The following is a 25,077-nucleotide window of genomic DNA, read 5'->3' on the forward strand; positions in this document are numbered from 1 at the left end:
ACATCATTATAGAATTTCTCCAACTGTGAATACAATAAAAACTGTGCCTTAAACACAAAATACAATGATCGAAGAAAAAAAGGAAATATCTACATTTTCATTCTCATCTAGGATTTTTTTTGTTTCTGTATTTTTGTAATTGGTAGGGAGTAGGGAAGAGGCAGAGAAGAAGGAGGAGAAAGTGGAAAAAATTGATCTCTTGTTATTTATACCTAGATACCGAAATATCCTAAGGGATAAGGTCCTAGAAATATATACCCCCTCATTTCTTCAAATTCTTCAAATTAGGGTTATCAAAAATGTTATTTTGAAGCACATAGGAATGTGCATGCATTTATCACTGAGACAACAAATAATGAACTCATGGTTTCAACCAGGTGATATGCTGACTGGGGTGAATAGCAGAATACCTACACTTATGGAACTTACTGCTCTGTGGAAGATTTAGACATTATAAAGGCTTCAGATAATCTTCTATGAAGATGAGATTTATGAAGAAAAATGAAACTGGGTAAGCAATTGCAGGGTGATGGTAAGGTAACTATTCCAGATAGAGCTGGTGATAGAGGGTCAATGGGATATTTGAACAGAGGCCACAGTGAAGGAAGGGAACAGGCCATGTATGGATCTGGAAGGAAATATTTTAGGCAGAGGAAATAGCAATTTCAAAGGCTGTGTGATGGAAACCATCTTGAAATGTTAGAGGTAGAACCAGAAGGCCAGAGTGACCAGACTTAGGCCAAGAGTAGCAGAAAGATAGGAAGAGTTCGTATCTTGTACTCCATTACTCTAAGTGTAGCAGGAAAGCACCACAGGAATTGAGCAGGTGAATGTCACATTTTATTTTACATTTTCATGAGTGCTCTGGCTATTGCATTTAGTTAGGATGTAGCAGGGAATGAGCATGGAGGCAGGCAGAACAGATAAATGGCTTTTTCATTAACACATGCAAAAAATAATGGTGGCTTGGAATAGCCTATGACTGGGAAGAGTCTGCTCCATTCAGATAGAGAATAGATTCTGAACGCAGAGTCTGCAGGACTTTCTGATTTTGGGTGGGGAGGAAGAGAAGAATGTTCAGTTTGCCTGAGAAACTGATGAACGGCAGAAAACTGGGGGAAGTATTAGGAGAGAAATCAAGAGTTACTTATCATACATGTTAAATTCAAGGTGCCTTTTAGACATTCAAATAAAGATACCAAGTAGGAGCAATGAGACATACAAGTCTGGATGAAGGGAATGCATTAAGGTAAGAGATGAAAATTTAGGAGTTAATGGCTTACAGATGATAATTTAAAAAATCCATCAAAGAGTTTTCACAGTTCTGAATGACCTTACCTGAGGAGTGAGTCTTGATGAATTCCAACATTTACTCTCAAAAAGAGACAAGATATGTGACAGGAAGGAGCTGTCAGTGAGGTAAGAGGAAGCAGGAAAATGTGGTGCTCCAGAATCCCAGAGCAGCATATTCGGGAAGAAGGAAATCATTACTTGTGTTAAAAACTAAAACATCTATGAAGGTGAGAGCATTTTCAGTGCAATGGTGGAACAAAAACCCTTACAGAGAGGATTTAAACAGAATAGTATTATAATAACAGCCCTAGGGCAGATTAGATAGCCTGAATAACCCTCTAATTGGCATGACTAAACATGCTGGATAAAATATCAAAAACACATTTAAAATGCATTGCTCACTTGCAAAGAAAGAAGGGAACTCACGGGCCAAAACAAGAAATGAGAACAGTGACTCTGGTAATAAGTGAGCATCAAAGAGTTTTCACTCTAAACATTTCTGCTGAACCCTAGTCATGTGGATCTTCTCTGTCATGACAAGAGACATGTTGTGCAGGAGATAAAACCTAGATCCTGTCCAATGTAGGGAGTCTCATTAGAGAGCCTGAGTCAAGAGCTACGCTCTCAGAAAAGGAAAGAAGAACAATAAGAAAACATTCCTGCTCAACCTCAGTCCAGAGTAAAAGAGAAAAAATAATCTCCCTTGAAAATCTGCAAAGGCAGACTGGCCTTCATACAGGTCTATGGTCTAAAATCACACCACCTGACAGAGAAGTTTTGAGTAGACAATTTAATTTAAAGTCACCTGGTGCTGCCATCAAGTGACAGGCAAAAGCAATAGCTCTGGAAAAGTACAACTTAATTCAGTCTCAAAAACTTTCCACAGATAAAGTCCTCAAAAAAAAAAAAAAAGAAGCAATTTCTACTACAAAAACTGACAAAATAACAAGGCGCAATGGGTGACAGAGAGAAAGAAAAAAAAGGGAGAATCAGGCCTGCAAACAATTCACTTATATAAACAAACCATATTTAACATATTTAAAGTAACAAAGAAGCTGCTATAACATAATAGTAGTGAAAAAATGGATTAGAGATTGTGCTAGAGACAAGTGAGCGGAAATAAGTACCTTGGAAAAACAGGACTGAACAAATTATTGAGAAGGTAGTACAGGGATTAAAAAAAGAATTAAAGTAAAAAGAAAACCCAGACAGGAGGGATCAATTGAGAAGTTCCAACAAATACATAATCAGCATTCTAGAAAGAAGAGTTATGCTGGGTAGGAGGTAATAGGCAATATTTGAAGAAAGAGTGGCTAACAATTTTCAAGAAATTATTGATAGGCAGTAATCCTCAGACCTAGGATGTCCCCCAAATCCCTCATAGCAGAAATTAAGAGAGAAAAAAGGCGTAAAGAGTATAGAATATCAAAGATAAAATAAGATCTTGAAAGGAGCAAAGAGAGGAAAAAACTATGATTTGCACAGAAACTGCAATTAGTTTAGCATTTCACAACTCACCAGCAATGAATGCCCAGAGAAGTAAAACCATATCTTCAATATAATGAGAGAAAATAACTGTCAACCTAAAACTATATATATCTAGTCAATCAACCTCTAAGGAGCAAAGTTAGAAAAAAAAATAGAATTTCAGAAAAATAAACAACATATGATCTCTCTAAAGGAAATTCTGAACTATATACTTTATGCAAAAGGAATATACCTAATAGATGGAAATATAAGATGCAAGAAGAACAATGAGTAAAAATATTTGTACATATGTATATAAATCTAAGAAAACATTGGCCATATAAAGCAATAAGACTGTCTAATTTGGGAGATTAGAAAACATTTCAGAACAAAAATACTGGATGATGAAAGCCTGAAAAGGAAAGGGGTCATTACAGTTCAAGTATTTTTAAGGTACATACGTTTTTCAGTAAGGTAAATAAATTGATTGACATACTTTATAACTTTAGAATGCAAGTAAAAATAGCTATGTTAATCAACAAAAGAGGCAGTTAGTGCAATAACTTACAAATTAATAAAGAGAAACATGGATGTGAAAATGAAAAACTACCTAATCAGTTCATTATTTATTAAACAGTTAGAGGATGTCAATTATGTGTCAGGAATTTTTCTAAGTTCTGGAGAAAGTGTGAAACTAGCAGACAAAAATTGTTACCCTCAGTTTAAAGAAAAGCAAGAAAAGAAGACAACACACACACACACACACACATCCCTATACACAAATCAAACAATTAAAGAAAAACAAGAAACGAAATATTTAGAAAGCATAAAAAGATATGAGAAATAAATCAAATCAAATATATCAGTAATCACAATCAATAGAAATAGAATACAGCAATTAAAAAACAAATATTGCCAGACCAAAAATTAAAAAATCCAGCTGTACATTGCTTCTGTGTATCTTGCATCATATATCATGCATATAAATGAGGATATAGAAAAGTTGAAAGTTAAATGGTGAAAAAAGATATATGAGGGAAATAATAACCAAAGGAAAGCTAACATAGCTATAGAATACCAAAGTAGACTTTCACTTAAAAGACTTTTCATGAGATAACAAGATCATTAACTAAAGAGAAAAATTCAAGTTTGCTGGAACATATAATAATTTTTAAACATGAATATTCCTAATAGCAAAATATATAAAGCCAAAATTTCATAGAATTTAGAGACTAAATTTATAATGACCCTATCATCCTGACCTTCCTTGAGTATTTAATGGATCAAGCTGACCCACTCACCTCCCAAATCTCTACGGTTACAGAAGAATTAACATCTCAATTAATGAGCTTAACATAATAAACATTTCTCAGTCTTTTTCATGACATGGAATTAATAGAAATGATATGATTTGCATGATGCACTGGGGTAAATGCCCTGAGAGCTGACACCGTTACATCTCAGCACAACTATACCCATTTGGGAAGAAATGATCATACAGAATATTCAGACCATTGTACCCAACAGTTCTGATATACGCATACTTTGGGTGGCAGTGGGGGGGTAGTTATCATATGAGCGTTTACAAAAACTGACCATGGACTAAGTTATAAAAGAAAATCTCAAAAAATGTTAAAACAATTATCCTACCACAAGTCAATTAAAATAGAAATAGATAAATCCTCAATATATTTAGGAAATATAAACTATATATCTAAAAATGGATTGAATTGAAAAAAAATCAGAGTAGATATTAAAAATATTCAGAACTTGATTTAATGTATTAAAACTTACACAATGCAGCTGAAGCTAAGACGTATAGTGATAGACTTCAATCTTCACATTAGAAAAGCACAGTTAAGATAAACATTAAATTGGGTGGATAGAAAAGAAGAGCTGCTCTTTAAGAAGACTAATGAAATACAGAAACATTTAACACAATTAATGAGAAAGAAATTGAATTATGAGATATAAACAATATTAGGAATGAAAAAGGAACATAATTTCAGATGCTACAGAGATGAAATAAATGAAGAAGATTTTATACCAGTTCATTTTAAGGCTTAGATCAAATGGAAAAATCCCAGAAAAATACAATGAACCAAAACTTATTCATGAATAGAAAACTGTATGGTCCTATAATCAATAAAATAATTGAATCAGTAGTTAAAAATATTCCCATAAAATCACCAGAAACATATAAAAAGATGTACATGGATTAGTAATCAGATATGCAAATGACAAACATAATTAGATACCATTTCAGACCAACCAAATTAGTACGTGTTAAAGAGCTAAAAATTGTTGCTAAGGAATATAGAATAGTAGATATTCTCATCCTCTCATTAAAGGAGTTTAGATTAGAACAACTACTTTGGAAAACATTTCACCAGTATCTAGCAAAGTTAGGCATGCATATATTCAATAACAAAGCAATCTTTCCTTCCATAGCTCTAGTTTTTTTATATCAACGACCTTAGAGAAAGTCTTCTACTTAGGTACTGAGAGATGTTTATGAGAAAATTTGACTTTAGAATGGATAAATTAAAATATCTGTTGGAATAATATGGAACAGTAAAAGTGAAACAACTACAACTGCACACATCAACAAGGTGTTTCTCAAAAATATATTATTGAGCAAAAGGCATGCCACAGAACAGTACAATTGGAATATTCTCATTTGCAAAAATTGCAAAACAGGTAAACCCAAACAACATATTGTTTAGAAATACATGAATGGGTGGTTAAACTATAAATTAAAGAAATGAAAAATTAAACATGAAATCCAGGACAGAGGTTACATAAAAGATGGGGAGAATCAAGGGAAACATGAGACGACATCAGAGATGGTGGCTAGTTCTAAGATCCTGGTAAAGTCAGATTTCTGGTGGTTTTATTGCTATTCTTTAAACTTCTTATGTACATTTTGGCCTCTATTTTCTAGTATGATTTATTTCACAATTCAAGCAGAGTTAGTTCAGGTTATGAAAGGACAGAAAGTCAACAGGGTTTTTTAGAAAGTAGGAAAAAATGAAAGGAAAGCTTTTTTAGAAGGAAGGAAAAAAGGAAAAGGAGAGAAAATGGTAGAAAATGGAACAGCCAAAATGTTTTGTGTCTACGCAATACAGGTAATGAATGTAAGCAACAAGTAATATGCAATTTAAAAGTGACAAGAAAAATCAATATAAAAAAGTCTTTGACTAATAAAGCATCAGTGGCAGACAGAGTTTGATAGAGTTGAGAGGCTACTCTGGAGCTTGCTCTTATGCAAACTTCAGTTAGACCTTGCTACCTATTATAATCTGCCAACCCCCAACCAGGACCATGCCAGCCAATCCTAAAAAATACGTGGGGCAACATATAAGACTCCACACAGGTTCCAAGCACTAGAGTAACTTTCCAGAAACTTACAACCTCCAGATGGGTTCCTGGACCAGATAAGTTCTGGAGGGTCCACCCTCTCCAGAACATAAGATAGTTCCATCTCCCCACCCCATATTATTGACAGACCCTTCCAACATGAAAAAATTACAATGGCCATAGCCCAAACACCCTTAAAGAGAAGAGAAGAAAGATCAAAGGTGATGGTGGCATTATAAAGAGAAGATAGAATTTAGCAAATGAATATGAATGCTGAATCATTAAATTGATTTCTCTTTTAGTCTCCAGTATCTTAGAGCAGCTAGAAGTAAAAATCTAAAATTGTGAAACTGTAACCCATGCCAAACTCTAAAATATGTTCTCCAACTATGTGGTACTGTTCCTTGAAATTTATTGCTTTTTTGTATATATGTTAGTTTTCACAAAAAAGAAAAAAGTCGATTGCAATGATAAAAAGTATTTATTTCTTCTAGCCCTCTATATTCTGGAACAGCTATAAGGAAAAATCTGAGAGGATCATATGGTAGTCCATGACAAACTCTGGAATCTGTCCTGTAACTACTTGTTGAAGAGTGCTTTGAAAATTATTGCTTTTTTCTTTCTTTGCTTTGTATGTATGTTATACACTAAAAAAAGTTAAAAAAAAAAAAAAAGCCTTTGAATAAAATAGGTAGCATAAGAATAAGAAGGAAAATACAACTTCTTTTTTAATTGGTATGCTTTGGCCTACTACACACATATGCAGATGAAAGCATCTGGAATCAAGTTTAAAAATTGCTTTAAATACTGGTATATTTAATTTAAAAATGATTGGAGTAGGTTAAGGTTATTTTTTTAAATCTCAAATATTAAGGACCAGAAATTTCTTCTTAACTTTTTGTCATGTATTCTTTGATAAAAGGGAATTTATCTAAGACCACAAAACTTACTTATGCATATGGGAAAAGTGGTCTATCGAAAGTTATGTATGTGATAAATACTGATTTAACTGCTTTATTAAAATATATTTAAAGTAAAATAAAAATCAATTTGTAGTAACAGAATAGTAATTTGCTAATTAATTTCTCATCTTTGCCATCTACTGGAAAAGAGAGTAAAGTGTCCTGTCTTCTAGTAAGGTGTTTAGCATTTGGAGAGACAAAAATGCATAGGAAATTAAAAAAAGATGCACAGGAAGAGAAGCAACAGAAAAAAAAATTAAACTGCCAGAAGGGACAAAATTTTTATGTATAAATTTTTTTAGTTAAATCTTTAATTTTGAGATAATTTGCAGATTCACACGCAGTTGTAAGAAACAATAAAAAGGACTCATGCACTTTTTATCCAATACACCCCAATAGCAATACCTTGCAAAACTATTATAATATCACAATGACGATATTGACATTGATACAATCAATATACAGAACATTTTCACCACCCCAAAGATTCCTAGTTTTGTCCCTTAATAGCCACACCACATCCCCTTCCCATGGCCCAATCCCTTCTTAATCTCTTGTAACCGATTTCATCTCCACTTCTATAATCTTGTAATTTCAAGAATGTTCTGTAAGGTATTAATGATATGGGAACTCTGTATTTTCTGCCGAGTTTTCTGCAAATCTACAACTTCTCTAATAACAAAAGAAGAAAGCAACTTTTAAAAAAGAATGACGTGAATAAAATCATACAGTATATAACCTTTTGGGATTGGCTATTTTCATGTAGCATAATTCTCTGGAGATTACTCCAGGTTCTTGTATCAATAGTTTACTCCTTTTTATTACTAAATAGTATTCCATGGCATGGATATAGCATACTTTGTTTAACCATTCACCCATCAGAGAACATCTCAGTTGTTTCCAGTATGGGGCTTTTTAAAAACTGTATAAACATTGGTGTACAGATTTTTGTGTGACTCTGGAATAAATGCCCAGGAATACAATTGCTGGGTCACATAGCAGTTGCATGTTTAAACTTTTAAGAAAATACTCAAATGTTTTCCAGAGGAACTGTTCCATCTTACAGCATGTAAGTATCCAGTCTCTACAAATCCTCACCAGCATTTGGTACTGTGTCACTATGATTTATTTCAGTCATTCTGATGATTTCAAAGTGATATCTCATTTCAATTTCCCTAAAGAATAATCATGTTGAGAAGCTTATGTGTTTATTAGCCATATGTGTCCTCTTCATGTCTTCTGTCCATATTCTAAATGGATATATTTATGGTTGAGTTTTGAGAATTCATTATGTATTTTAGATATTAGTTCTCTGTCAGATATGTGGTTTTCTAGTATTTTCTCCCAAATGGTGGCTTCTCTTTTCACCATTGTAATAGGGTCCTTCCCAGAGCAAAAGTTTTTAATCCTGATGAAATCTAATTTATCATTTTTTCCTTTTGATGACTGTGCTTTTATTGTCTAAGGATTCTCTAAACCTAGCCCTAGATCCTAAAGATTTTCTTCTATTTTAATTCTACTAGTTTACACATTTACATTTCCCCTTTAAATATGTGATCTAGTCTGAGTTAATTTTTGTGTAAAGTGTGAGACTTAGGTTGAGGGTTTTTGTTTGTTTGTTTGTTTTGCCTATGAATGTCCAAATGCTCCAGCACCATTGGAATTCTGATCTTCAAAACTGTAAGATGACAAATTTCTGTTGTTTTACTCCACTAAGTTTGTGTTAATTTACTACAGCAGCAACAGGAAACTAATATACTCTTCAAAGTGGTATACAAGTTTAATACAATTCCTGTTAAAATCTCTGCAAAAATTGTGTAGATACATTGTATAGATATATACACAAGATTTTTCTAAAATTTATTTGCAAAAGCAAAGGAACATGTTTCAAAAACAATTTTGAAAATGAAGATAAAATTGAAGGAGTCAGTTTATCCAGAATCAAGACTTTTGATTTATCTACAATAAGTGTGATTTGAGCAGAGTAATGGACATATAGATCAATGAACAGAATGGAGATCCTAGAAACAAACCCACACAAGTAGGCCCCATTAATGTTTGCAAAAGCAAAAAGCATTTAAGTGGAGGAACAATAGCTTTTTTTTAAACAAATGGTGCTAGGAAATATTATCTGTCTTCTATTTTCTAGAATTTGTGTTAATTCTTCTTAAACGGTTTGCTAGAATTCTACAGTGAAACAATCTGGACCTGAAGATTTCTATTTTGAGAATTTTTAAATTATCAAATCAATGTCCTTAATTGGAATAGATTCATTTAAATTATCTATTTCATGTTGGATGAGTTCTGATAGTTTATGTTTTATGAAAAACTTTTCCATTTCCTCTAAGTTGTGAAATTTATATGTGTGGAGTTGTTTTTTGACTTCCTTTATTATATCCTTTTGATATCTGCACGGTATCTCCTGTTTCATTCTTGATACTGGTAATACGTGTCTTCTCACCTTTTTGTCTCTGTCAGCCCTGACAGAGGGTTATGAATTTTATTCATATTTACAAAGAACCAGCACTTTGGTTTAATTATTTTCTCTACTGTTTTTACATTTCCAACTTCGCTGAGTTATGCTTTTATCTTTGTTAGTTCTTTCCTTTTGCTTGCTTTGGGTTCATTTTTCTTTCTTTTTTCTGGATACCTGAGGTAAAAACTTAGATTACTAATTTGAAAATTTTCCTCTTTTGTAGTATATGTATTTAGTGCTAAAGAGTTTCCTCTCAGCACTGCTTTAGCTGTTTTCCACAAGTTTTGATATGCTTTATTTTCACTTTCATTCAGTTTAATGAATTTTTATTCCCTTTGAGCTGTCTTCTTTGGCTCATGGATTATTTAGAAATGGGTTGTTTGTTCTTCAAGAATTTGGAGATTTTTCTGATATCTTTTTGTAATTGATTTCTAGTTTGATTCCACTGTAGTCAGAAAATACTGTATGAATTCAATTCTTTCAAATTTTTTGAGGTTTGTTTTATGTCCCTGGACACTGTCCATCTTGGTATATACTCCATGTGCTCTTGAAAATAATGTATTTTCTGCTGTTGTTAGGTGAAGTGTCGTAGAAGTACATTAGATCCTGTTGGTGGTGATGTTGAGATTTTCCATATCCTTGCTAATTTTCTGTCTAATTGTTGTATAAATTTTTGAGAGGAATCCTCAACTATAATGGAGAATTTCTCCTTTCAGTTATATCTATTTCTGAAGCTCTGTTGTTTGGTGCATATTTAGGTTTGTTATGACTTCTTGGCATATTGAACCTATTATCATTACGTGATGTCATTATCTCTCGTAATTTTATTTGCTCTGACATCATTTTGTATAGTATTAATATAGTTACTCCTGCTTTATTTTTTATAACATTTGCATATTTTCCCATCCTTTTACCTTGAACCTGTGTATATTGTGATATTAGAAGTGAGTTTTGTATAGACAGCATTTTTAAATTCACTCTGCCGAACTGCTTTTCAATGAGTACTTGGTTCATTTACATTTACTGTAATTACTTATATGCTGGCTTTAAACTGCCATTTTTACCTTTTTTATTTATTCTCTGTTTCATTTAAATTTTTTTAACTCTAATAATTTATATTTGAAACAGAAGATAATTTTAATTTATATTAATATTGTAAAAATCTCTTATAATTATTTAATTTTATAATTGGTCAGGTATTATTTTCTAAAAATCTAGGAAATAAATCACTACTAGAAATTGAACTATTATCTTTCATTCTATTTCCTTAAAATTTCAACAAAATATTAATTTATTTTCTCAAAACAAATAAAACTTGAATTTTAACTCAGTCTAGAAAGATGCACTAAGCCCTCTGACACTGAAGATGGTATACAATCGTAAAAAATTAAAATGTATCCACTTCAATGCAAAAACATTGTATGTTTGATGGTATCGCTTGGTAAAGGTTTTCTAGTGTTTTTTCTAGGTATTGTATACAATACAACTTATTATATGTCATGTGTATATCATACACACATAACTTATCACATCTACTGGTCTCATCATTTCACCAGTTCCTGTGATGTCTAGAAAGTTTAGCTTTCTTTATGTCTCTTTACCCTCTATCACTGTAGTATGATTTTTTAAATATATCCACTACCTATATTTGAGAACCATATCAGTGTTATAATTTTTGCTTCAAAGATCAAATATAATTTAGAAAACTCAAAAAGATAAGGGATGTCTACTGTGTATTTACCCATATTTTTGTTAATTGTGTTTCTTCTTCCTTCCTGATGTCCCAGGTTTCCTTTCTTATTTTCTCTCTGTTTAGACAACTTCCTTTAGCCATTCATCTTAGGGTACGCCTGCTGGTGACAAATTCTCCTAGTTTTTCCTTTATTCCCGAAGGGTATTTTTGTTGGATTTTGGATTCTAGGCTGACAGTATTTTCTTTCATCACTTGAAAAATGTCATGCCACGTCCTCCTGGCCTCCATACTTTCTGCTAAGAAATTTGCTGCCTAATAGTTTTTCTCCTGAAATTAAGGTGTCATTTTTCTCTTATTGCTTTCAAATTTTCTCTTTGCCTTTAATTTTTGGAAGTTTGACTATGATTTGTATTAATGGATTTCTTTTGGTCTATCCTTTTTTGGGGGGGTTCATTCAGCTTCTTGAATCTGTAGGTTTACATCTTTTCCCAAATTTGGGGAGTTTTCAGCCATTATTTTTTCAAGTACTTTTCAGTCATCCTTTCTTTCTTTTTTACTTTGGGCCACTGATACTCAAAGGTTATATATTTTATTATAGCACCACAGGTCCCTGAGGTCCTGTTCATTTTTTTCTCAGTCTATTTTCTCTGTTATTCAGATTGTTTAATTTCTATTGTTTTATCTTCAAGGCCACTGATTCTTCCTCTAGCTCTTCATTCTGCTGCTGATCCCATATGTTCAGTTTATTTCATATATTGTAGTTCTCAGTCGTAAAATTTCTATTTGGCTCTTCTTTATGTCTTCTGTTTCTTTTTGAGATTTCAATTTCTTTGCTGCAACTTTCAATTTTTTTTTCATTTCTTTCAAGTATGTTTGTAATTGTTAAAGCATTTTTATGATGGCTGCTTTAAAGTCTGTCAGATAATCTAACATCTCTGTTGTCTTGGTGCTGGTATTTATCGATTGCCTTTCTTCATTCCCTTTGCAGTCTTCCTGGTTATTGGAATGACAAGTGTTTTTTTATTGAAATCTGAACATTTTGCATATTATATCATGAAACTCTGGATCTTATTCAAACTTTGCTTTAGAAAACTTCTTCTGACATGACTCCAGTAGGACAAGGGGTGGGTGTACAAGTGGGTTTTTCCACTCGGTCTCTACTGATACTGAAGATTGATGAGGTTCCTTGTTACTCAAATGCAGGAGTGGGAACTGTGGCTCCCCACTAGGCCTACACTAATATTTCCCTGACCAGGTGGGTTGAGACTCCCTCACTGCTGCTCCCCACATGGCCTCCATTCACACCATGATGAGGGCATGGCCTGATTACCATCAAGCCACGCAGAAAGTCTGACTTTCCAGGAAGCATCCTCTGACATCACCCCAGAGGGTTTTTGGAGTCCCTGGCAAAGGTGAGGGTTTAGGCTCCCAACTCTGTCTTTGCTGGCATGTGTAGAAGTGGTGCTGCAATTGTTTGTGTGGTGTTTAGTTAGAGTAGAACAGTTATTTTGTAAAACTTCTCTTTCTTGGCTAGCCCTTTTCTGGTCCTTTGACTAGAGAAGACAGGTTTTTGGGGGGTATTTCTATCTGTTCCCATTGACATGTCTGGGCTGCTGCTGCTTCAGGTTCATGTCTGGGATATGAGGCAAAGAGAAGCCCGAGGGAATTCACCACCCATCTCAGTCTTTGGGTCCCTTATTCCCTAACTGCTTTGCTTTTTTTCTCTCTATCTTTCAGTGTCTCCTTATGTTAACTTTATATACAACATCTAAGGTGTTCATTTGTAATTAGAAGAAGGTATAGAGAAAGGTATGTCTACTCCATTTTCACAGAAGCAGAAATGTTCTGTATTTTATAAATCTTCAGTTTCCATTCTTCACTTCCATTCCTTTTATAAAATGTTATGGTATTTAAGGCACTGTCACTAATACTTTTTGTTATGTCTATACTTACAGGGTAGAATGGCAAACTGGAAAACTATGAAAATATATGTTCCATAAATAAGTGTCTTTTATGAATTACATGATAGTGACAACATGTGATTTGCAAGGATCATTTATGAATAATCTATAAAGACTGTAAATGAATACGATAGAGATGTTGACATTCTTCAGTGTCTTTTAGTTCCCTTGTCATGAGTGTATGAACCAGTTTAAACTGTGCCTCAAATCCCTTTATCATCTGTTCATCTTCAGTTCCCTTTCTTTCACTCTACCAAGCAGTAAACATATGATGATATATATTTAATGGAAAAAGAGGAATAATTAAGCACTTTTTTTTTATTCATTTCTCTTCCTATCTTAAGAACTCAGTACAAAAAAATGAAAATCTCCCACTGTGAACCCAATACTTCTCATTGCATTCATACCACCCCTAGGCCATTTAAAATGGAGTTTATTTTTAGGATTTCATATAATAGAGAGATTTTTCATGTGTTTGCTGAGCTGTGGACTCTGTCAAACTGGCAAGCTTTTCTGCTTGGCGAGCTCCCAAGACAGATTACTATCCACAGCTCTAGACCCAACTTCCCACCCCTCAGGTGGTTGCTCTAGAATATTGGCCATATATATGTTATATTTTATGCATAGAATGTTCTACTTATTGGAGTCACCCAGTAATGACACACCAAGCATTTAAATAGGACTTTGCAACAAAATTTTATAACCTTGAGGCCTAAAGAGTGTCAGAGTTGGAATTTTGAAATTTTAAGTTTCCTGGAATTATATGATTCAAGGTTAAAAAGAGAAGGAGCTAAGGTGGGCAAGCTCCAATTCCCACAATGTGCTTCAAGCAGATCAGACACACCTTTTTTTCCTTATTATGTTAGGGTTTTGCTATCAAAACAATGTATGAAAAATGCCACAAGTCCAGAATTTGATCACTTAATGTCATGTAGACTTGATTTACTGGGTCATTAGATACTCAACAGTTCCGTCCCTTTCCGACGCTGTCACTTGATAGGATGGATTGTGAAAAAAGAGGCAGTGGGATCAAATCAACTTATGGCTTTGAAAGAATATACAGATCAGTTAGTGTTTGCAGTACTGAGAATATAAATTTCCAACTAGTTCAGGTATATTAACCCTAAAAAAATCCTTACTTCTACCTCTACTCTTATACAATTACATCTGAAAAATTTTAACTCTCTAGACATTTTCTAGAACAGATTTATGTAAGACAATTCACTGTGTATAATCAACTTCATCAATGAACAAATAGAAAAACTAGCATTCTGAAACATGTTCTATGTGTTCTTGATAGGTGAAAAATTAAACTGCTTAAAGGATAACTATCAATATAAATAAATATAATTTCAATTCCCATGATATCTTCAGAAAAATGAAGTATCAACTATTCTTTGTTTCATTACCCTTGCTTTAGTTAAGTAAGAAAACCTTCATGTGTATTAATAGGCATTCCATGCTTACCTGAGTACTGAAGTTTACAGACATCATGAGTCCTGTCCCAAAATCTCTAGCCACCTGCAAACTGATGAAAGTGGCCTTTTTATGAACGACGGCTAGCCGAGAACCCACAGAAAAATATATGAGGCTCTGAGATTCATCACTCTGCAAGATTTTAATCTTGGCAAATCTGGCACTGCTGTTTATTGCTGCTCCAGAGGTTACTTCATAAAGTTCCACAAAAAAATGCATTTCAACTTGAGGAATCTGATATTGGTAAAAAATACAGAAAAAGGGTAAGCTATGAGTAACGTATTTCTCATTTTAATTATGATATTAACAAATGATATGATTCATAAATATAATTACAGAAATATTCATCTAGAAATACATTCTATATAATTATAGAATTAAAGTCTTATGCTGTTACCATGATATTTATTTTTTCAATCTCTCCCTAAGAAACACTTTCACATTCTCTGTGAGCTTCTTACTAGAAAACCTATGTTAGTAGACAAGCTACGTGTCCTTTAATAGACAAAAGATAAAATCTAGTATATTTGTACAGTGAAATACTATTTAATAGTTTAAAAAGAATGAACTAGTTTGATATTTTTCAACAGATGGATCTCAGAAACATGATTATGAGTGACAAAAAGCAAGTTGCATAAACGATATGTACAGTATGACACCATAAATGTAAAGTTAAAAATGACACAAAGCATACTATGTATTGTTAATGGATATATATTCACATAAAGATTTTTAAAAACCTGATGACAGCAGTTGTCTTAGGTGGAAGGAGCAGAGTGAAGAGAGGGAAATGTCTGTAGCTAGAGAATGACCCTGAGGATAAGGGAAATGGGAGCTTCAACTTTGTAAAGTTTTATTGCTAGTTCTTTACATATAAAGGATTTAAAATAAATATGACTAAATACTGCTAAAGGTTAATTCTGTAAGTTTTTGAATTTTAGGAAATTTAGAAAAATACATAATCAAATAAAGCTAAATTTAATCTGCACATTATAGTCTGCTCATATGTTACCTTGGTTCTTTCTCAATAATGTCAAATAATTTTTTTTCTAAAGTCCAAATTCAATTTTATAATACACTGTTAATCACCTGTTTTTACTAATTATTCACTCTTACACAATAATCTAAAAATCTTAGCAGTATTGTTAGTATTCCTAGCATCTCCCAAAGAAGCTAAGCTGGTGTATTTTTTAACTGTGTGTTTCTTTGTCTAATCTGATATAATGTATCATCTTTATCTGTCGGCAAGGGCTTTATATATCATCTGTTCTGTGATCATTTTATCAATCATCATGTTATGAAATAATACAACAAACCCTTTAATACTATGCAAAAATAAGTTGTATCTGAGTCGCACAGTAAATGGACTTTCATCTCCTTTTGTGGTCTGAAGAAATGTGGTTAGCTTTCCTATAGTATGTATCATTCTTTACTTTTGCTGATCATCTGTCAAAATGATCAGACATATTTTAATGTTTATTAAAATATAGAGATAAAATATAGAGATTAAAATATTAAAATATAGAGATAAATATATTCTTCCTACTTTTTAGAAATAAAATTTAGCAAATATGATAAACTAAAACACAAGTAAAGTATGTGGGCAAGTATATTCAAGAGCTATTACTCATTAATGGCCAGGTGAGCTTGAATTCACAATAGGTCTTTTAAACTAAAAAATTCAGCATAATACATTTCCAACGAAGACTCATATCTTTATTTTCCAGTAAAAAAAAAAATCCTTTTCATTGTGATGATGATGAGAACAATACTTACAAGCACTTACAGTCAAAAGAATATGTTACAAATCTAAGTAAAGAACCTTCTAAAATTGCACAGTGTACAGATGGATGCCAACACAAAATTAGAATAGAGACAAAGGAATTTTTCAGACTTAAAAAGAAATGCTCAGTTCAAACAATATGCCTGAAGTATATTGGGAAACCAAGACTCACAGATCATGTCTGAATCTCTCTAGACTCTTAAACATGACTGCAGACCTCACAAGAACCCATTTTATGTGTAGCTGCCAGCAAGTTCTTTGCCTGGTATGCTCAGAAGCTCTTTAGAATGATCTTTTACCCTATATAATATGAAATGTTTCTTCCTATGCCCAGAGTTGCTCAAAAGCAAAAAAAAAAGATCAATAATAAACAATATCTAACTTATTTAATTAAAAAAAATATTTGGCACAAATGCTCAAACAATGTTTAGTTTCAATACATTTTCTGGGTTAGCACATGCTTCCTAATTCCTAGTTTTGAATATTTGGCTAATACAAACAATAAATAAAGGAGCAGAAGGGAGAATGAACTAGACTTCAACAGAAGGAATTCTAATCTTGGCAAAATAATTGCCTAGGCCAAATTACCTAAATTCTTTGCATCTTGAAAATGAAAGTACTTAATAGCTTTAGAGATGGTCATAGTCAAAACAGACTAGAAAACCATTTAGATTGAGGGTCTTGAGTTTAGGAGACACCACCATTAATCAGTGCTGTGACTTTGTGGGGGGGAGCTGGTAATGACTTCCACTAGCGAGGACAAAGTCCCTGAATTCCCTCAAACTCAATTCCCATCCATTTGGAATGACAGTAATTCCAGCCATCTTGTATGAAAACTAACTCCTTACCAACACTTGTTCCTCTCCATTCATTATCTCACTTACTCTGCTCATAGCCTTATTATTAATTGCATTTCACCTGGTAAACTCAGGAAGGTTAAGCAACTTGTCCAGTGTAATTGGTGGCATAGCTAAATTAGTGATATAGCTAAAAATTGAACCCAGTTCTTATTGACATTTGAGTTCAAACTCTTAACCACTATACTGCCTCCCAGAATAAATTTGATATAATTGAAACCCTTCTTTTAATGAAAATAATGATGGTTCTTGGGTCAAAAGTCTAGGAATTGTTGTCCTGCTCTGCTTCTATCTCCAAATAATCTCTCAAAGGCCATTTCAGAACACAGTCGCACAGTCAATCTTATTTACATCTCTGGGTCTTGATTTATTAAACACAAAAAGAAGGATTTGAACTAGATAAGTAAAACATTTTTTCTAGCCATAAAATTTCTGATGTTACAATGCACATTAGAAGCTCACAGTATTTTGTAAAAATGCATATTGTTTCATTCTTATAAGAATATAATCTTCCTTTTCCCCTCTTTCTAAATTTCCTCTTACTGAAACTAGAATGTGTATTGTTCTCGACTATATCTTACCTTTTAACAGCTGGGAAAACAATGAGAGCAAAATACCTTGAAAATTGGCTGCTTCTCACCATGAAGAAGAAAATAACTGACTTGAACATTACATTAAAAAGAGATAGGAGGTGAGACCAAATTCTTTCTCTTGCCTAACAGAAACTACCTAGATAGCTCAGTAGCATTTCCTTGATAGGAAAATGGATTTATACAATTAACATCCCATGTACTGCCTATCGTTCTCTCCCCGCTTAGTGATGATAGCTTTAGCACTGAGGAATTTCTTGCAAGGAAGACAAGTTCAGAGAAGCAGCCTCTTCTCAATTCCACCTAAACCCTAATTTTCTTATTTCCTTTTTTTTCAGCTTGTCCAAGTCCATTCCACTCAGACCTTCACACACTTTCCTACAGGTAAAGTTACTTGAAAATAATATTAAAGCACAACTTCTCTTTCAGGATCTTTTTTTTTCAACATAAACCCCATGTGAAATGTAAATATATACACATTGACATAGAAAAAAGTCTGAAATGATATACATTCTTGAATAACGGAATTTGACTGTACTTTATGCTAGTATATATTTTTCTTATTTTTGTAAAATATGTACAATGTATATGTCTGAATTCATAAGTAGAAAAATTAGGATTTTTGTAAATGTAAAGTAACTTCCTGTTTTTAGATGGCACCTATCAATCTCTTTGATCACTTTAGAAAGTACAATGTATACCGAGCTACTTTTTCACCTACTTTTTAAAAATTTTTACAAATAAACACTTCCCTTTTTACCTCCCCATTCCCCACATTCCCGGTAACTTTTAATTTATGTTCTACCTCTGCAAATTTGCTATCTCCAGCCATCTCTTATAGGTGATATCATACAATTTTTGTCCTTATGTGCCATGGTTGTTTCACTGAACACAATGCTTTCAAGGTTCTTCCTTGAAAGAAGAGATGGTATTAATTCTTTAAATGCTTCACAGAAATCACCAATGATTTCTAGTTTAGTCCTGGAACTCTCTTTGGTGGAGGTTTTTTGATTGTTGTTTCAATCTCTGTACCTGTTATAGGTTTGTTGATATTTTCTATTCCTTCTTGAGTCAATATGGGTAATTAATATATTTCTAGTTTAATTTTTCCATTTCTTTTACATAATCAAGTTTGTTGTACAATTGTTCATCGTATTCTCTAATAATCCTTTTTATTTCTAAAAGGTCAGTAGTGATACCAGCATTTTCTTCTCTGATTTTAGTTATTTGCATCTTTTCTCTTTTTTTCCTTTGTCAGTCTAGCTAAAGGTTTGTCAATTTCATTGATTTTTTTCAAAGAACTAACCTTTTGTTTGTTTATTCTTTCAATTGACTTTCTGCTTTCTATTTCATGTATCTCCACTCTAATCTAAACTTAATTATTTCCTTTCTTCTGCTTCGTGTTTACTTTGATCTTTTATTTTTTAGTTCCTCAATATGTAAAGTTAGGTTTTTAAATTGAGACCCTTCTTCTTTTTTCAACTATAGGCATTCATAGCTATAAATTTCCATTTGAACACTGTCCTTACATAAGTTCCACCTGAACTTTTGTATCCCATACGTTTTGGTTTATTGTGTCTTTGTTTACATTTGTCTCTAAGAATTTTCCCATTTTTCTTGTAGTTTCTTTAACCCACTGGTTGTTTAAGAGTATACTATTTAATTTCTATACTTTTTATTTTTCAGTTTTTGTTCTTTTGTTGATTTCTAGCTTTATTCCATTGTGCTCAGAGAGGTTACTTTTATGATTTCAATATTTCAAGATTTCTTTAGACTTCCCTAGTGTTGTAAAATATGTCTATCCTAGAGAATGATCCATATGCATTTGAAAAGTGTTTACTTCACCATTGTTGGGTGAAGTGCTCTAGATGTTTGGTAGATCTAGCTGGTTATGGTTGATTTGGGTCCTCTATTTTCTAACAGATCCTCTGTTTATCATTTATCATATAACATTCCTCCTGGCCCAAGGGCTCCCTGTGTGAATGATCCTTTGAGTCATTTTCACTCAAGTTACACTGAACATTTAGTATTTTTAGTATTCAACTTTTTGTATCCATAAGTTTGAAATTTCTCTCATTCATTATTCATAAATAAGTGGGAGTTCAGGTTTTGATCCATCAAAGAGTCTCAGAGGCTATGCTTGATGGGCCACTTATTTCACTTAAATGAAATGATTTATCCACGCAAGAAAAGGATAAAACTGATTTGCTTATTTATAAAAATTCATACTATAATATATTCTAAGTCTGAAGTCTGTTGTCCAGCAAAGAGATTTAGACATTATGGCTAGACAAAATACAATCTGGGTACGTTGCAATGAAGTATTTTTAAAATTACTGATTATAGCAGAATCTAATTAGAAGCTGATAATTCCATCTCATCATTTCTTACCTTGTCTGGCTTGAGCTCAATGGTGAGGAAGCACTTAGTTTGCCCTGTCATGCAAGTTGTGGTTCCTGACACAGAGACGAGCTCGTCTATCAGGCTCACGCCATCCTTCTGCAGCACGACGGCCGTTCTGTTCAATGTGGCTCTCCAAAGGACCGTGACATCTTCAAAGGACCTAGGAACAAATCAAGCCCATGTAAATGCAGTGATGTAGTGTGTTGTCACTCTTAGTTTCATTGTCCCTCTTTGTCCAAAATATAACACTTACCTTACCACTAATAAGGCTGAAAATGACCAATTCATCTCACTGTGGATAACAGAATTATTAGTGGCCTTAGAACTCTAAGGCCTAGAGTTTGCACACCATTCTTTGACCATACACTATTCAATACTGAAGATGCATTAATTGAACTAGTATGTATAAGGAACTGGAAAACAAAAAATCCATATTTCCTGCCTATTATATACCATAAATGTGAAAATAAAAATTACAGAGAATGCTTGCCTTCCAGTAAATGTTTCCTGTATCTCTTTTAAAATTCTTCTTCTAAAGGAAAAATGCTGAAAATGGTAATTTTAAAGATAAAGTTGGCATATATTTTCAAAGACTATTTGGGCCCCAGATGGAAAAAGTAGTATACACACATGTACATGAGTATGCACCATAGTGCATTACGTGATGAGCATACAAAATACCTGAATGATAAAAATATTAAGTTGAAAGTAAACTTCAGTATTCCAAATCTACCTCACATAAAATGGCTGCATATGCAAAGTGATTAGAGAACAGTAAAAACGATGAGCTAATGACCTACATCCTAATAATCTGACATTTTATAGTACTCTATGAAACATAAAATGCTGAAGGTAACCCCAAGTCATGATCTTAAATCAAATGTGTTAAATAACAAATTAAAATATAGAACTGACCACTAAAAACACTAAATTCCACTATAGCTTCTTCCATCAATATTTCATCCTGCTTCTATCATTTCACGAATTCAAATTAGATAACTGAAGGGACACACAGAACGGTACATCCTCCACATATGTACACGTACCTGTTTGGTTGCCTTGTGACAATAAGGCGCAGTTTCCTTTTATCAGCACCCAGTTCTAGGCCACTCCAAGACTCCTCATTAAATCCTAAAATGCCGTTCTGAAGATCACTCCCTGAAAAGAGAGATGGAGACTGCAATATATTTAAGAATCTAAAAGGTTTCCAATGCTTTACTAATCTCTCCAGTTTAGAAGACACAAAGGTGATATGGAAGATTGAATTATGTATCCCAACAAAAGACAGGTTCTTAATCTTAATCTGCATTCCTGTGGGTGGGAACCCACTTGTAATTAGGGCCCTTTGATCCTCTAGAGACCCTACCTATCAGGTGTGGCCAAACCGAATCAGGGGGCGCTTTAATCTGTACTCCTGGAGGCCACACAAAGATAAGGTCAGAGGAAGAAGACATAGAAGCCATCATTCAGAGAAAGACAAAGGAGACCAAGGACACTGACATTTAATGGAACCAGGGATGCAAGTCAAAGAACCTCAAGGATTGGGGCAAGCCATCATCAGAATGCTAACATCTCTGAGAGAAGGTATGGCCATACTAACACCTTGGTTTTGGACCTCTGGCCTCTCAAATCATAAGCCAATCAATTCCTGTTTTAAGGTATTTGTTATAGCAGCTCTGGGAAACTGCAACAGGTGAGATATTCACATTTGATGTGCATAAGTGTGGGAAGGGGAGGGCACATACTGATGGTACTTGGCATTTTATACATGTTTATCTGTTTTTGGTCTGTATCTTCCTATAGAATATAAGTTCTACCAGAGTGGCAACAGTTTTATTCACTGCTGTATTTCTTGCACCAAGAGCAGTACCCTACATATTGTGTTTAATATATACATGAAAGAAATGAACTACAAATAACAAATTAACCTTCCTACAAGACTTAATCAAAATACTATTTATGCTACATATTAGGTTATTTGTCACAGGGAAAACAGTAGAACAATTAAGAAACTCCTGAGTATTTCTGTGTATCAGAAACTCTTCTGAGTAACACTCAAGACTGTAGGAATTTAATATTAAAAAATGTGTTTCAGGGGACAACCAAATCAATAGGCTGAGCCCTTGATCTTGGGGTTAACCCCTATGAAACTTATTCCTGCAAAGGATAAGCTAAGCCTACTTTTAATTATGCCTAATAGTCACCCCCAGAAACCCTCTTTTGTTGCTCAGATGTGGCCTCTCTCTCTCTAAGCCAACTCAGCAGGTGAACTCAGTGCCCTCCCCCACCTAAGCAAGACATGACCTCCAAGGGTGTTAATCTCCCTGGCAACATGGCAAAGAACTCTTGGGATGAGCTGGGACTCGGAATCACAGGACTGAGAAAGGCTTCTTGACCAAAAGGGGAAAGAAAGAAATGACACAAAATAAAGTTTCAGTGACTGAGAGATTTCAGAGCTGAAAGGTTATCCTGGAGGTTATATATTATATAGATACCCCTTTTTAGTTTATGGTATATTGGAGTATCTGGAGGGAAGTATCTGAAACTGCTGAGCTGTGCATTTCAGTAGCTTTGATTCCTGAAGATGATTGTATAACGATATAGCTTTTATCATGTGACTGTGTGATTATGAACACCTTGGGTCTGATGTTCCCTTTATCCAGGGTATGGAAAGATGAGTAAAAAAAAAATGGATCAAAAATGAATATGAGGGGGGATAAAGGATAAAAAAAAATTGGGTAGATGGAAATACTAGTGATCAATGAGAGGGAGGGGTAAGGGGTTTGGTACACATGAGTTTTTTCTTTTTTTTTATTTATTTTTCTGCAGTGATGTAAATCTTCTAAAATTGATCATGGTGTGATATGTGAGCCACTGAACATGCACCATGTATGGACTATATGTGTGTGAAGATTTCTCAATAAAAAGTATGTTTTTAAGTGTGTTTGTAAAGTGGAAAAAATTAGAGCTCATACTACACTGAAATAACTAAATAACCACAAAGTCCAGACCAGCACATAAGCCATCTTCTCAGACTAGAAAAATCCAGTGTACAGTTCCTGCTGGTTTCTGTTTCTGAATGGCACAGCCTTTCAAAGGGATCCTAGAAGCTATGACCCCAAAGCAATCAGAAGTTAAGAAAAAAACACTTTTCCCCATCACTCATATCTGATTCCTGAGACTCCAAGGAGACAGAACTTACAAAGTTAAGAACATGGCAAGGATAAGAAAACAAAGAAACATTTCACTGTCCATACGGAGGAAAGCTAACAGTTACCAGTCCTGGGTCTATTTCTCAGATCTGAAGTGTGAGCAAATATAAAGACAGTTGATTAACGATATATAAGGACCATATTTGTCCCAGTGTCTCATGTGGGTTTTGTCTCCAACATATTGGCAACCCTCATCTTCACCAATTAATCACCGTCACCACTTCTTGGTCCTGTATCAGAACCTGAAGTCAACTCTTTCTCTTCTGCAGCAATTATTCTTCTATTTGCCCTGGGTAGGAATTTGGTCTCTCCAAGTAAATTATTAGCTTCTCACAAGCAGAGCTTTTATTTACTTTTCTAATCACAACTAGTTTAAATTAAAATAATACTTCCCTTGCCACATCCACAATAATAAATTTGATGTCAAACTTCTAAAACAATGCTTTGAGACTACTAGTTTGCAAATGATCAAAAACCAAACTAAATAAACTCTTCCCTGATTTATTTTAATAGTTTCTTCTAAAATCTAAATGTGAAAAGATCATATAGATTAAAGATAAGAGGAATCTGCAAAATAAAATTTAAACAGAATAATCAGTTTAAAAAGACAGGTGGAAAGGAGATGAAAGGAATATTCACAGGCAGATTAAGGAAAAGTGTTTTACTTAGAGTTTCATGACTACATGAATGTGCCAAGTATGTTGTAAGGTAAGTTACACCATGTGACGTTAAGAGTTGTGTATGATAAGGAGTCAATCACTTGCCTTTTGTGGATGATCAGTTCACCTTAGGTAGGGAAGGCAAATGCGAGAGGACCTGGTAAGGATCTCACAGTCCTTAGCTGGGGGGATACTTGTCTGGTGAACTATTTTCAGAGCTAATATGCAGGTAGGCTTTGGATGCCATACCATACTGACAGACAAAATATGGAAGCACTTCCACTCAAGTTGGCACACATGTGCTGTCCTAAAGCCCTAAAGAGCCCTCTGCTACTCTCCGGACCAGCAACACAAGAGTTCCCCATTATCCAGTAACTCATGGGGCAATGCCTTGTGTGGTAAAGACCCTCCAGCATCCATTTATTTATGCCCGTGACAAATCAAGCTTGTCCTGCCTGGTCATAGTCAAATAATTGCAATAGAAGGTCCATGTCATGAAATAGGAGGCAGGGGTGATACTGAGTACCAAAATATTTATTTTGATAGAAATCTGTAGATGGCATTAAGTCAGCATGAATCAAAATCAGTAAATAACTTGTATAGTATAATTAAAATTTAAAATACTCAAACTGTAGGAATAGGAATAAATGACATCAATTATGATCAATGTACATTTATGGGGTAACATTCATTTGCTGATGCTTGATATGAAGGTAAGCTAAATGATTGCAAAATCATAACTGAACTGTAATTGAATGGCTAAAACAAAAATTCTAGGAACCATGAAATTCTAAAATCATATAAAGGTGTTTATTCTAAATTTATTTTTATAGAAAAGGAAAATAAGGCACAGACACTGAATGATTTGTTCAAAGTCTCCCAATT

General features: G+C 33.7%; 1 protein-coding gene across 1 annotated transcript in view; it reads right to left on the reverse strand.

The window, feature by feature from the left end:
* The window catches only part of ADGRV1 (adhesion G protein-coupled receptor V1), a 637,421-nt gene that overhangs the window by 371,873 nt on the left and 240,471 nt on the right, over nucleotides 1–25,077 (reverse strand). The window contains exons 75-77 of the mRNA XM_077139161.1: nucleotides 21,368–21,479; nucleotides 20,310–20,481; nucleotides 14,680–14,922 (exon numbers count right to left, since the gene is read on the reverse strand). Of these exons, the coding sequence (XP_076995276.1) occupies nucleotides 14,680–14,922; nucleotides 20,310–20,481; nucleotides 21,368–21,479 (527 nt within the window). The remainder of the gene's footprint in view (nucleotides 1–14,679; nucleotides 14,923–20,309; nucleotides 20,482–21,367; nucleotides 21,480–25,077) is intronic.

This window comes from Tamandua tetradactyla, chromosome 21 (genome assembly GCF_023851605.1).
Source record: "Tamandua tetradactyla isolate mTamTet1 chromosome 21, mTamTet1.pri, whole genome shotgun sequence".
Lineage (NCBI taxonomy): Eukaryota > Metazoa > Chordata > Mammalia > Pilosa > Myrmecophagidae > Tamandua > Tamandua tetradactyla.